The sequence below is a fragment of the Monocercomonoides exilis genome (assembly GCF_001643675.1).
Source record: "Monocercomonoides exilis strain PA203 chromosome Unknown scaffold18-1597598, whole genome shotgun sequence".
Taxonomy (NCBI): domain Eukaryota; phylum Preaxostyla; order Oxymonadida; family Polymastigidae; genus Monocercomonoides; species Monocercomonoides exilis.
In genome coordinates this window covers 440,611-452,307 of record NW_027150563.1, presented here as the reverse complement: position 1 = coordinate 452,307, position 11,697 = coordinate 440,611, and the positions used below count along the sequence as shown (strand labels likewise).

The following is an 11,697-nucleotide window of genomic DNA, read 5'->3' as shown; positions in this document are numbered from 1 at the left end:
TTTGAGTTGTTTCTTTTGTTCGTATTTTTGCTTTTGTAAATGTATTTCTGTTTTGGTTGATTTCCTTTTTGTGATATATAGTCATTGGATGTGATTGATTTTGCATTTGTTTGCAATTTCGATGTTGAAAAAAGAATTCATTTGTGTTTGTTCGAAAAGGATATTTGAAAAAGCAGAATTTCTTTGCAATCCAGCAAGAATTTATTGCCTTTTTGTCTTTTTGATTCTGAATTTATCAAATCGCGTTTTTCACAACAACCCAACAACAAATCAAATTGAGAAATATTGAAAAATGAAAGCATCCACATTTCTTTATGTTTTTCAAATTATGCATTTGTGAATGGAATTGTTCTTCATTTGATGATTTCGGTTCAATGAAATCAACCTTTTATTTGCAACACTTCTTTGTGACTCTTTGAATTACGGCTCGTTCAGAAAGTTGTTTCAAATTGTTATTTTCTTTTTCAAGGAGGAAATGTTTTTAAATTTCATCTTGTTTCTGTTTGAAAATATCGATTCGATTGTTCAAGTTCATTTTCACAAAATCAACCTTTATAATGGCATTTCAGATTCTCAGAAAGAACAATGTTTATATTTATTTTCTCTTTTTCATGTTTTCACACAACAACCTTAACAAAAATTGAAACAAAATAAAATTTGTTTCATAGTTGCGAAAAAAATAAAAAAAAGTTAAAATGTGTTAACCAATATTCATGTTTTCAATAATAATCACACTGATGCAACATTCTTTTCTGAACACGAAAAACAAATGCACATTATTTTCCAGTTATTCGAATTAACATGTTCATCATTGTTTTTTTATTTATGTGAAAATTCAACACATTTTTGTTTTCATCAAAATCTATTTTATCTCCATCCCTTTTTTAAATAGCAATTTTTCAAAGTGTTGCTTGAGATGTTAATTCATTATGTTAAGGTTTATGATCTTTGAAAGATTTTTGAAAAAGAAAAATTAACTTTTTCAATGAATCTCCCAACATTTCTGTTTTTCATGGAAATCAAATAATTTTGCAATTGGTTGTATTCAAAAACAAAAACAATCACTCAACACGAAAAAATAATTATTTCCTTTCTTTCTTTATTCAGAAAAAATTTTATTGAATTTCATGGAACGATTTTTTTTCTTTTTTGAGAATAAACAATGGATATTTGACCTGAAATCTTTCCATCAAAAATTCTTTCGAAAAGATATATTCATCAGAAATATTCAATAATGTTAACTTTCATGATTGTATTTTTGAAAGCTTGCTGATGTTTTTTATCCTGTGGGTGTCATCCAAAATTTCATTTTGTATGAAACGATTCATTGTGAATAGAAGCGATTGTGTTCATTAAATCACATCCACTGCTCTTTTTCCTTCTTGTTGTCTCAAACAATTTTAACTTTCTTCATATCCTTTTGTTTTGAATTCACAAAATAATCTTGAAAGTTTTTTGTTTTTTTGGTAAACAAATGGTCTTGTGATATTAACTCAGCAGCCCAAAACTCATGTCTGTATTCTCTTTCTCCGTTTCAAAACAATATTGACAAACAAGAGGATATGAATCAGAAATCTTGATCATGATAAATTTTAAATGTAATTTTTCAACAAAAAATTTATTATTGAAAATATTTTTTTCGTTTTCCAAAAATTATATTCTTCAAATATTGAAAAGAACATTAAATGTTTAAAAAAGAAAACAAAAAAAGTGTCATTATCAAGTGCTGAAAACGAATTGTCTGCAAATGTCACGGAAAATGGGCTTGATACGACCAGTTAAAGATTCATATCATAACGATTTCTTTTTCATATTCCTACCAGAAAATCATTTGTACAATAAAGATAAAGTCTATTAACATCATCAATTTTTCAGAGAAAGAACCTTATAATTTTTTCAATTTTTGAATTATGATAAAAAAGTTATTTTCGTATTGAAGCCCTAATATCTTTATAAACGAAGTAAAAATGAAATTTCTTTTTGGACTAACCCTAATTCATAGAGTTCTATTGTTAGAATTAGTTAATAGGTCAAAATTTTTTTGAAAAGTGACATCCGATCAAAAATTTGTCTCATGAAAGTTAATTATTTCACACTCCGTTACCATTATTCAAATGATAATAACGAATTTTCACGGTGATGTTTGTTAATTCATAACAAACTTTTTATAAGAGGAAATACTCTTTCACAAAAAATTATGTATCATATTTTTTGATCAAAATTTATATATCATTTTTTCAATGAAAAAGAGTATCACTTGATTGAACTACTTTGCAATTGTTTATTAACAAAAAGTACAATGTATGTTTCGATTCTTTATCCTGACAAACTTGATTTTCAATGTTAATTCAAAATTTCATTTGAATAGCATTTTTCTTTTGCTTTATGAGTCTGAACTCAACATGAATGCAAAGATAGAACACACATAATCGATGCAACTGTTAATCGGATAAGTTTAGTGGTTTCCAATTAATTAAAACAAATAAATTTAATTTTCAATTTATTATTCAATCATGCTTTTTTTTTTGAATAGTTCTCAGTTGATTGTAAACATTTGTTTTATCAATTTCATAATAGACAAAGATATGATTTCGAGAACATTTTCAGATGCTGAAGCACAAAATCAGCCAACGGAGGATCAACAATGCGATGTGCGGGAGAAGCGAACGAAGTGAAAGTGAAAGGCTACAACTTTGATGGATGCTTTTGTTCAGCAACAGATGGCCTGGGGGGAAGAATTTTTCTTCGATTATTGAATGAAAATCCAAATTTCCTGATTTCTTCTTCTTTTGGAACAAACACAGAAAAGTGGGGAAATGATATCTTTGCCATTTCACCAAATTTGGAAGAAACTGCAAAGTCACAAAAGATTACGTGTGTAACAGCCTCTTTGGATTCTTTTGAAAAAGTTCGAGGATTCGACAATGGAAACACAAGTGTGGCCATTCCTCTGTGCGTCTATCTCCTTCCCACTCCAGAAGAAATATATGTGAGCAATATCGAGTCATCCAATCACTCACATTGTGGAATTGTTCAGTTCCCTTGTTTGACAATGAAGCACTCACTCACAAGACAAACAGGAACAAAGAAAGTTGTTGTGAATGGAATGTCTTTGATGAGCAATAAATTAGCTTTTTCTGATCGGAAACACGAAATAAAAGGAAATGATGAACTGAGTGGCTGGACAGTCTCTGATGCAAGTGGAACATCCAATTCAGCTTTGATAAAAGCAAGTGTTGAAACGGAATTATCAAAACTCATCTTCTCTCTTCCGTCATCCCTTTTTCTTCGCTCCATTTTCATTCTCTCTTCATCATCATCTCTTCTTCTTCTATTCCAAACACAAAAATATGCACATTGATCAGATGGCGAGACTTCAACACACTTGGCTCCCTTTCACCATGATTGTCTCATGCATTTGCACCACAGCACCTTCCCACATACAGCCAACAGTATCAAAACCACAAGTTCAGATACACTTTTCTCCTTTAACTACCATTAAATCATCATCAAGTCCATATCTTCTCTTTACAGATTCTTCCACTCCAGAAACTCAAGCAGCATTTCCTTTTCCGCATCCTGCGACACATTCATCCTGTCTCTCCAATCTGCCTCCAGCACCCTCCCTTCTGCTTTCGCCCCGCCATGAGCCCTCACTCTCTGCTGCAACACACATTCGACGACCTAATCATCAAATGAACTTGATATAGCACAAACACTTTTCTCAGCAAGAAGCGTAACGTGCAAAACAACGTAAGAGTTCCATCATTCTTCAGTGAATTGCTTTATGTCCTTTTTGTGCTGCCACTTTGCAGCGCGCTCGATCCTGTCGCTTGCATCAGCTCCTCTGTCGACATCTCCGAAGCTGTAGTGTTCATCATCACCGCATCACACGCATCCATCCGCACAGCATGCATCTTCTCTCACTCCACAAACTTCCTCGCCTTCCATTCTTCCTCATTCACTTCTTTCTCTTCGCTCACAACATTCAAAAACTCCTACACAACCATATGCTTCATCTTCATTCGTTTCCCCAATCCATTCAACTTCAGCCATTGTTTCCTCTCTTTCCTTCGCCTTCTCCTTCTTCTCCTCTTCATCATCATCATCATCTTCTTCTTCTTCTTCTTTTTCTTCTTCATCTCATTCATCAGAAAATGAATCAGTTCAACAAAAATCCTCAAACAAACTTGCATCTTTTGCCAAGACGCATCATCTAACCATTCAAGATATCCCCAATTCAACTTATTCTTCTTCTTTTTCTTCCTCTTCTTCTTCCATTTCTTCCTCCTCTTCCTCTGTCTCAGCCACTGCCCTCATCTTCCTTGTACCCGTCATCACTCAAACAACCACGTCAATAGCACGCACGCACTCATCAACAGCTCACCGCTCTGAGATAAGCACCTCAAATGCTCCATTTTCTCCCACTTTTGAGTTAGCCACGCTTCGCTCTTTCTTTGATGACACATCGCCTTCTGTTTCTGCATCGCTGTTGGCTCCGACGATCGTGCTTGGGGGATCTTCAACTGCATCTATTGCAACATCATCTTCTTCGTCATCGTCATCGTCTTCTTCCCTTCCATCTTTATCTTTTTCTGCTTCTTCTTTTTTGGCCTCTCTGACTTCTCCAACATCTCTCGCTTCTTCCTCTTTCTCTGCCCTTCTTTCCTACTCTCAGCCACATCGCAGAAGTCACGCACGCAGGCAAGCTCTCCTTCCCGCCCGTCTCATTTGGCTCAGCCAGGAAGCCTCCAGCAATCTACTGCTGTTGCAGCCCCGACTACCTCATCAGACTTGCCAGCTGCTGTCACTTCGTCTGCTGTCGTCTCCACAACTTCCTCCTCTTCTCTTTCATCAGCTCTGTCTGCGCCTCTTTCCTTCTCCGCTGCTGATGCCCCACCGCTTCTCCTGGGCACATTCTCTCCATCTTCACAGACCTCGTCGCAGAAGCGCTTCTTCCATTCGTGTCCTTGTCTGTTCAAATCCACCACCTCTCTTGACGATGTGCCACCACCGATGCCTTTGTCCCATTCGTCGCACAAGTGCTCTTCTTCTTCGCATCTGGAGATGAGGCGGTCGATGGAGCTGCATAAACACCTTAAAGCCAATGATACAAGCACATCGATGAGCAACTTGTCGGAACACACGCATTTGACATACTGTTCAAAGCAGTTGCTTCCAAATATGCATGTGCTTATGCTGATGAAAAGAGAGAAGAAGAGGAATGTGACAGATGAGATATTTGAGACGATGAGGAGGATGTGAAGAAGGAACAGACACTCATAAAAACAGAAATTGACGATGACAAAGAAGAAGAGGAGGAGATGGAGGAAGAGGAAAAGGAAGAGGAAGAGAAAGAGAAAGAGGAAGAAGAAGAGGAAGAGGAAGAGGAAGAAAAAGAAGAAGAAGAAGAAGAAGAGGAAGAAGAAGAAGAAGAAGAAACAAAATTGTGATGCAGTCCTCTGCTGCCATCTTCAATGACATGGAAGCATCCATAGGTACAACCGCTGAGAAAGCATTGTATGCTAGAAATGGCGTACTAAGCATCACAGCCGCGTAAACCCATCGTTTGAACAGCATTCGACTGTCTTCTCTAAATAAACAACTCTTCGACACCGAGCCTCTTGTCTGACGTGTTGAATGAACCCGCCTCCCCTCCTTCTGCACCTCAGCCTCCATTCACTCACCCTGCCAAATCAGCTGTTTATCCGCATCAGACGCCTCATCAAACATACCCTCAAACGCATGCACTGACAGCATCGCTGAATAATTGCTCAGAATCTCCTTCGCATAACCTTCTTCTATTCCTTCTCTACTCTGCCGTGCAGCTTCAATTCTTTTCTCCGTTGTGAACTTCACCTTCACTGAATCATCCGTATGCAATATCAAACGACGCTGTCACTCCACATCACAGAAGCCGTTGCTTCATCAAAGGATGCGCATTTGCAAGGCGGATCAACTCATCCTGGCTGATAAAGATATCAATCACAAACTCGTTCTCCTCCTCTTCGTGCTCGAACCATTCTACAAGAACGAAAAACATAACCACCAAATCTTCTACAATCGCCTGCTTCATCCCTGCTTCACTCTTAGTCCAATGCTGCATGAGGATCTCCCACGGCTCTAAAGTTAGATTCCTCTTCGACTTTGTTTCTCAACTGGATCTCCGCCATTTCATCTGCATCTTTGCACAGCTTCAAGGCAGCTGCATGTTCAGCTCGCCCAGCACATCAAAAGTCTGACCGTTTGCAATGCGCACACGCATCATTCGCTGATTTCCTTTTTGTGTCAAGGCACTGGTCTTCGGCCATCGACCAGATAGAACAACCTCGTCACTCCGTTCTTCTAGGTGAACTCAATTATTCCTCCCTCTTCCTCTTCTTCGTCCTCTTCCTCTTCTTCTTTTAATCACTCCACATTAATCAAACAACTTTTTTCCATTGCTTATTCATTGCATTTGTCTTTTTCCTCATTTATTATCAAATCGTTCGCTCTTTTTTTTACAACAGCTTCACAGATCTAATCATTTTAATAAAACTTTTCATTGCAGAAATACTTAAACACTCATCTGCTTCTGCTGCTGAATCGTTCACCTTCCTCAGCTTATATTCGCTCCTTCAGCGCGACGAGCACGATCGCAAATAAAGACAGAACCGCATCATTCATCCTCAGCCCCTCTTCCTCCAGCACCTTCTCCACAATCTCTCTCACTTTTCACACTGCAACCCCTCACCCCATCATTTTCTCATCCAACTTCATCATCACATGTCTCGACTGCGGCAATCGCCATATCTGCTGTGAAGTGTCAAACAAATTGTAGATCAACGGGAACGCATTCACTTCTACCGCTGCATATACCCTCATGCTCCCAGAGTTTTTGCTCACAGACTCTGCAAGAGTAGGAAGCTGCCCCACTAACGCAACCGAAAGCATCACCAAAAGCTCCACATCGTACACACACACAACACTTTCACACAGCACCGACAGCCGCTCCTCGTCATAACCTCGCGGAGCTTGTCAAACCCTCAACAACGATTTCTTTTGAATTGAATTCACTTCAGCTGCTTTTTAAACAACAATCCGCAACTGCCTCTCGATGTCGTCCATCGCCACTTCCGACGTATGTGACACCGCCACGGCCGAGGCATCCGAAGAATCAATTGCAGACGCTGATGATGAAGATGAAGATGAAGAGAATACTGGCCGCTTGTCCCATCCAGCCTTCTTCTCTTCTATTCTCCACTTCCAGAACTGTGAAATAGACGAAGAAAACAACACGTGCTGATATGAAAACAAGTTGTTTGATACAAACTTTTTGAATCTTTATAAGAGAAGAGATTGTATTTTTGAGTTTGTAACAATGAAGATTTGTTTTGAAAAATAACATTTCATGTTGCATTTCTGGATGATAAAATTTATTATTGCTCAATGCTTTCAATTTTTCGAGTATCTTTCAATTGTTACGAGCGTAGTTTTGATGTATTTTTCCTGTTTGAAAATTTCTTAAAAAAATTCAATTATAAAAGCAAATCAAATATAATTTATCTTTCATAAAGGAAAATAATAAAATCTTAGCTCCTGTTCATAAAATCAAAGCGAATATTCAAAAAGATGAAATGAAAATGAAAAAATAAAAACATGCAACTCATTTGACTCAAATAGCTGGAAAGCAGAATCTTTCAAATGAATATTTCAAAATAAAGATAAAAGTTTATATGATATAAACAAATTTGTTTATTATTTTTCTATAAAAAGCGAAATAAATAACAACAAATAGCATTTATAAAACTAAAATGGGAACGGAATGATCGATATTTTTTGATCTTTTGTGGGACAAAATCAAAGTCGTGGAACTTTTCAATAAAATTCAGACATAGGAAAAAAATATAAAAAAGAAAACATTAATATATTAAATGATGGGCTTGATCTAAAATTTTTATCTCTTTAAGATTTACAGATATCGCATAAAATACCGGACATCGCACAAAATACCGGACAAGATCGATTTCTCAATAACTGCAAGAGGAATATTTCTTGCAATTTTTCTAAAAGTATTTCTCATCAATACAAACTCAATTGATAAACGAGACTTTCAAAATTGCTTCATATGTGCTCAGAGAAAATGATTATCGAAATTTTGGGAAAATAGGAGTTTAATTTTCTCTCCGAGATTTTAAAAACAATTTTCTTTGAGCACATATGAAGCAATTTTGAAAATCTCGTTTATCAATTGAGTTTGTATTGATGAGAAATACTTTTAGAAAAATTGCAAGAAATATTCCTCTTGCAGTTATTGAGAAATCGATCTTGTCCGGTATTTTGTGCGATGTCCGGTATTTTATGCGATATCTGTATTTCGTTGGTAGATAATTTTATTTTTTAATAGAATTTAATAACTGATCTTAATTAATGAGATCATAAAGCTCATTTTCGATACAGTTTCAGGTGTTTTCAAGAAAAAAATCATTCCTAGCTGAATTACCCCCTTTTGCCAATGTCACATTTTGTGGACCTGAATTGTTCTATTTTGAAATAAATATAGAACCTGTTCAATTATGAACATAGCCCATTCTATTTGAAAAATTGAAAAACATGAACAGTCAACTTTTTAAAAATCAAATACCATTGGTAGAAAACCAGGTAGTTAGTGGAAAACCCGGCAGTTGGTTATTCGAAATTGTCAATTTTTTCAACGTTAAAGTCATCTCAATTAATTTTAAACATTTTTATATTTGTTTTGAAAGGTGTTTGCGATAAAATATTTAATGATTGCAGAAAAAAACTTTTCGAAATTTGGAGAGAAAGTTATTAACTTTCATTTGATCAAAACCATTAAAATATGAAAAGCATGCCAAAAACTCAGCTACAGCGTGTTGTTCATGTCTGTCAATAATATTTCATTAAGCAATTAATAACAAATTATATTTCTCTCACTATACATCAATTTTTTTTAGTGAACGAGCACACAGGCAACATGTTTTGATTGGAGCGTGCTTTTTGGTTGCAGGCTTTCCAAAAGAAAGGTTACAGTTTGTTATTTTTTGTACTATGTTTATTTTTTTTATAATTTGTGATGTAATTAATTAAATTCTTTAAAAGAAATTGTTTATAGCAATATTGTTCGACGTGAGTATTTTTGAAGTTTATGATGTTTAATTTGTGTAACAGTGGATGATACTTTGGTTTTGAATTACTAATACTAACTTCTAATTGTAATTAAAAATGTGATTTGTTTAAATAAGTATTGATTGTTAATTTTGAAAAATATTATCATTTGTAATTTCTTCAATTCTTTTTATATACAATTATTTATCTTTTTCTGTTATTAAATTTCTTGAATTCAAACTCAATACATTATGTCTATTGTTTTTATATTTCAAAATTCTTTTTTATCACATAAATATAAGATAAATATATTTGTTTCATATTTTAACAATTTTTTTTAGACAACAAGAATTATTTATCAAATTTTGTAAATTCTGTTGGTTCATAATATATTTATATTGTAACGTGAATTACGAATTACAAAAACAGATGACGTTTTTTATGTTCTGTAAAAGAAATCTCATTTTTCTTTATTTTCGAATTTATTCATGAACATACTTAATAATAAATAATTTTTGTAATTTCTTTTTATGTTCATTTCACTAATATTCACTTCAGAATTGATTATAAACATTTAAACTACTGAATTCTTGTTGTCTAAAAAAAAATTGTTAAAATATGAAACAAATATATTTATCTTATATTTATGTGATAAAAAAGAATTTTGAAATATAAAAACAATAGACATAATGTATTGAGTTTGAATTCAAGAAATTTAATAACAGAAAAAGATAAATAATTGTATATAAAAAGAATTGAAGAAATTACAAATGATAATATTTTTCAAAATTAACAATCAATACTTATTTAAACAAATCACATTTTTAATTACAATTAGAAGTTAGTATTAGTAATTCAAAACCAAAGTATCATCCACTGTTACACAAATTAAACATCATAAACTTCAAAAATACTCACGTCGAACAATATTGCTATAAACAATTTCTTTTAAAGAATTTAATTAATTACATCACAAATTATAAAAAAAATAAACATAGTACAAAAAATAACAAACTGTAACCTTTCTTTTGGAAAGCCTGCAACCAAAAAGCACGCTCCAATCAAAACATGTTGCCTGTGTGCTCGTTCACTAAAAAAAATTGATGTATAGTGAGAGAAATATAATTTGTTATTAATTGCTTAATGAAATATTATTGACAGACATGAACAACACGCTGTAGCTGAGTTTTTGGCATGCTTTTCATATTTTAATGGTTTTGATCAAATGAAAGTTAATAACTTTCTCTCCAAATTTCGAAAAGTTTTTTTCTGCAATCATTAAATATTTTATCGCAAACACCTTTCAAAACAAATATAAAAATGTTTAAAATTAATTGAGATGACTTTAACGTTGAAAAAATTGACAATTTCGAATAACCAACTGCCGGGTTTTCCACTAACTACCTGGTTTTCTACCAATGGTAATTCAGAATTAAGTTTTTGTTCCTTTTCATTGTAAAAATGGGATTACAGTCAAAATCGGGTATAATAACATCGCGTTTTGAACGACTTTTTGCGACTATATCCGATTGTGATAACATACGATGATACTTCACTCACAAAAAAGAAAAAAACAATTTATAAATTAATTATTGTTGGGTCAGATTTTTAATATTTGTAAATTCTTCAAACAAACGCATTTTTCACTTGCGATATTAATTTTTTCTTAAATATGGGTGATTCTTTTTGAAAAGTCACAAATGTTCAATTTTCAAATATATCAAAAATTTCTTGTTTTGCTCAAATTTCTGTTTCAGCTCACAAATCTCCTCAAGAATGTTTGAAATAGCATTTTGAAGCGATAGATTCCATTTTAGTGAAGTTTGATATTTGTAAACAAAACATATAGCAAAACATGACATTTTGGATTTATTTGTTAATTTAACATTTGTGACTTTTCAAAAAGAATCACCCATATAAATTATTATTTCTTATTCAAGCACATTTTTGAAAAAGTGAAAATTAGAAATTTTTGATCAAAAAATCGATTTTTCATTGAAAAAACACACATAATATAAAAAAATGTGATTATATATTTTCAGCCCAGTATTTATATCCTGTGGAAAATGAATAAAAAACTAGCAAAAAATGTCTGTGTATCGTAAAAATGTGACAACAAACGAATGAAATTGTATTCGATATGACAATATCAGGTTTTGACTGTATTCGAAGAAAATATATCCTGTTTATACTGTGATTCAATTTCGGAAAACTTCAAGTCATCATCCAACCAATAACGTATTATTTCACAATAAATGTTGTTATAAAAATGAAAAGAAATAATTTATATCATATCTTTAAAGTTTTTGAATTTTTTGAAATCTCAGAAAAAACATAATAACAAGGATTTTATTTTTTGATCAAAGGTGATTTTTCAATAAAAATATCCCAAAATTTCAAATATCATTGAAAAAGAGTCAAAACGATAATTTGATAACAATTTGATTATTTGTGCTGCTCTTTTTAAAAATTACCATTTTGTTTATAAATCAGGTTTTTGAATTTGTAGATTGTTTTGATCTCTTTTAATAACCCACAATTGAAAATTAACCATCGAACAAAAATTTTTGAATCTGCAAATTTTATTCGAAT

At 33.1% G+C, this 11,697-nt stretch overlaps 2 protein-coding genes across 2 annotated transcripts; both read right to left on the bottom strand.

Moving 5' to 3' along the window:
- Positions 1-3,528: 3,528 nt before the first annotated feature.
- MONOS_17462 (uncharacterized protein) lies at positions 3,529-4,196 on the bottom strand (the record flags this gene model as incomplete). Its single annotated transcript, XM_067870385.1, has 3 exons — positions 3,529-3,684; positions 3,997-4,142; positions 4,187-4,196. The coding sequence occupies 3 exons, from the start codon at positions 4,194-4,196 to the stop codon at positions 3,529-3,531; spliced, it is 312 nt and encodes a 103-aa protein (XP_067728772.1).
- A 187-nt stretch (positions 4,197-4,383) lies between these two features.
- MONOS_8179 (uncharacterized protein) lies at positions 4,384-5,158 on the bottom strand (the record flags this gene model as incomplete). The annotated part of the gene is made up of 3 exons (XM_067878566.1): positions 4,384-4,668; positions 4,785-5,097; positions 5,148-5,158. 3 exons carry the CDS (start codon positions 5,156-5,158, stop codon positions 4,384-4,386), a joined length of 609 nt encoding a protein of 202 aa, XP_067728771.1.
- Between the last annotated feature and the right edge of the window lie 6,539 nt (positions 5,159-11,697).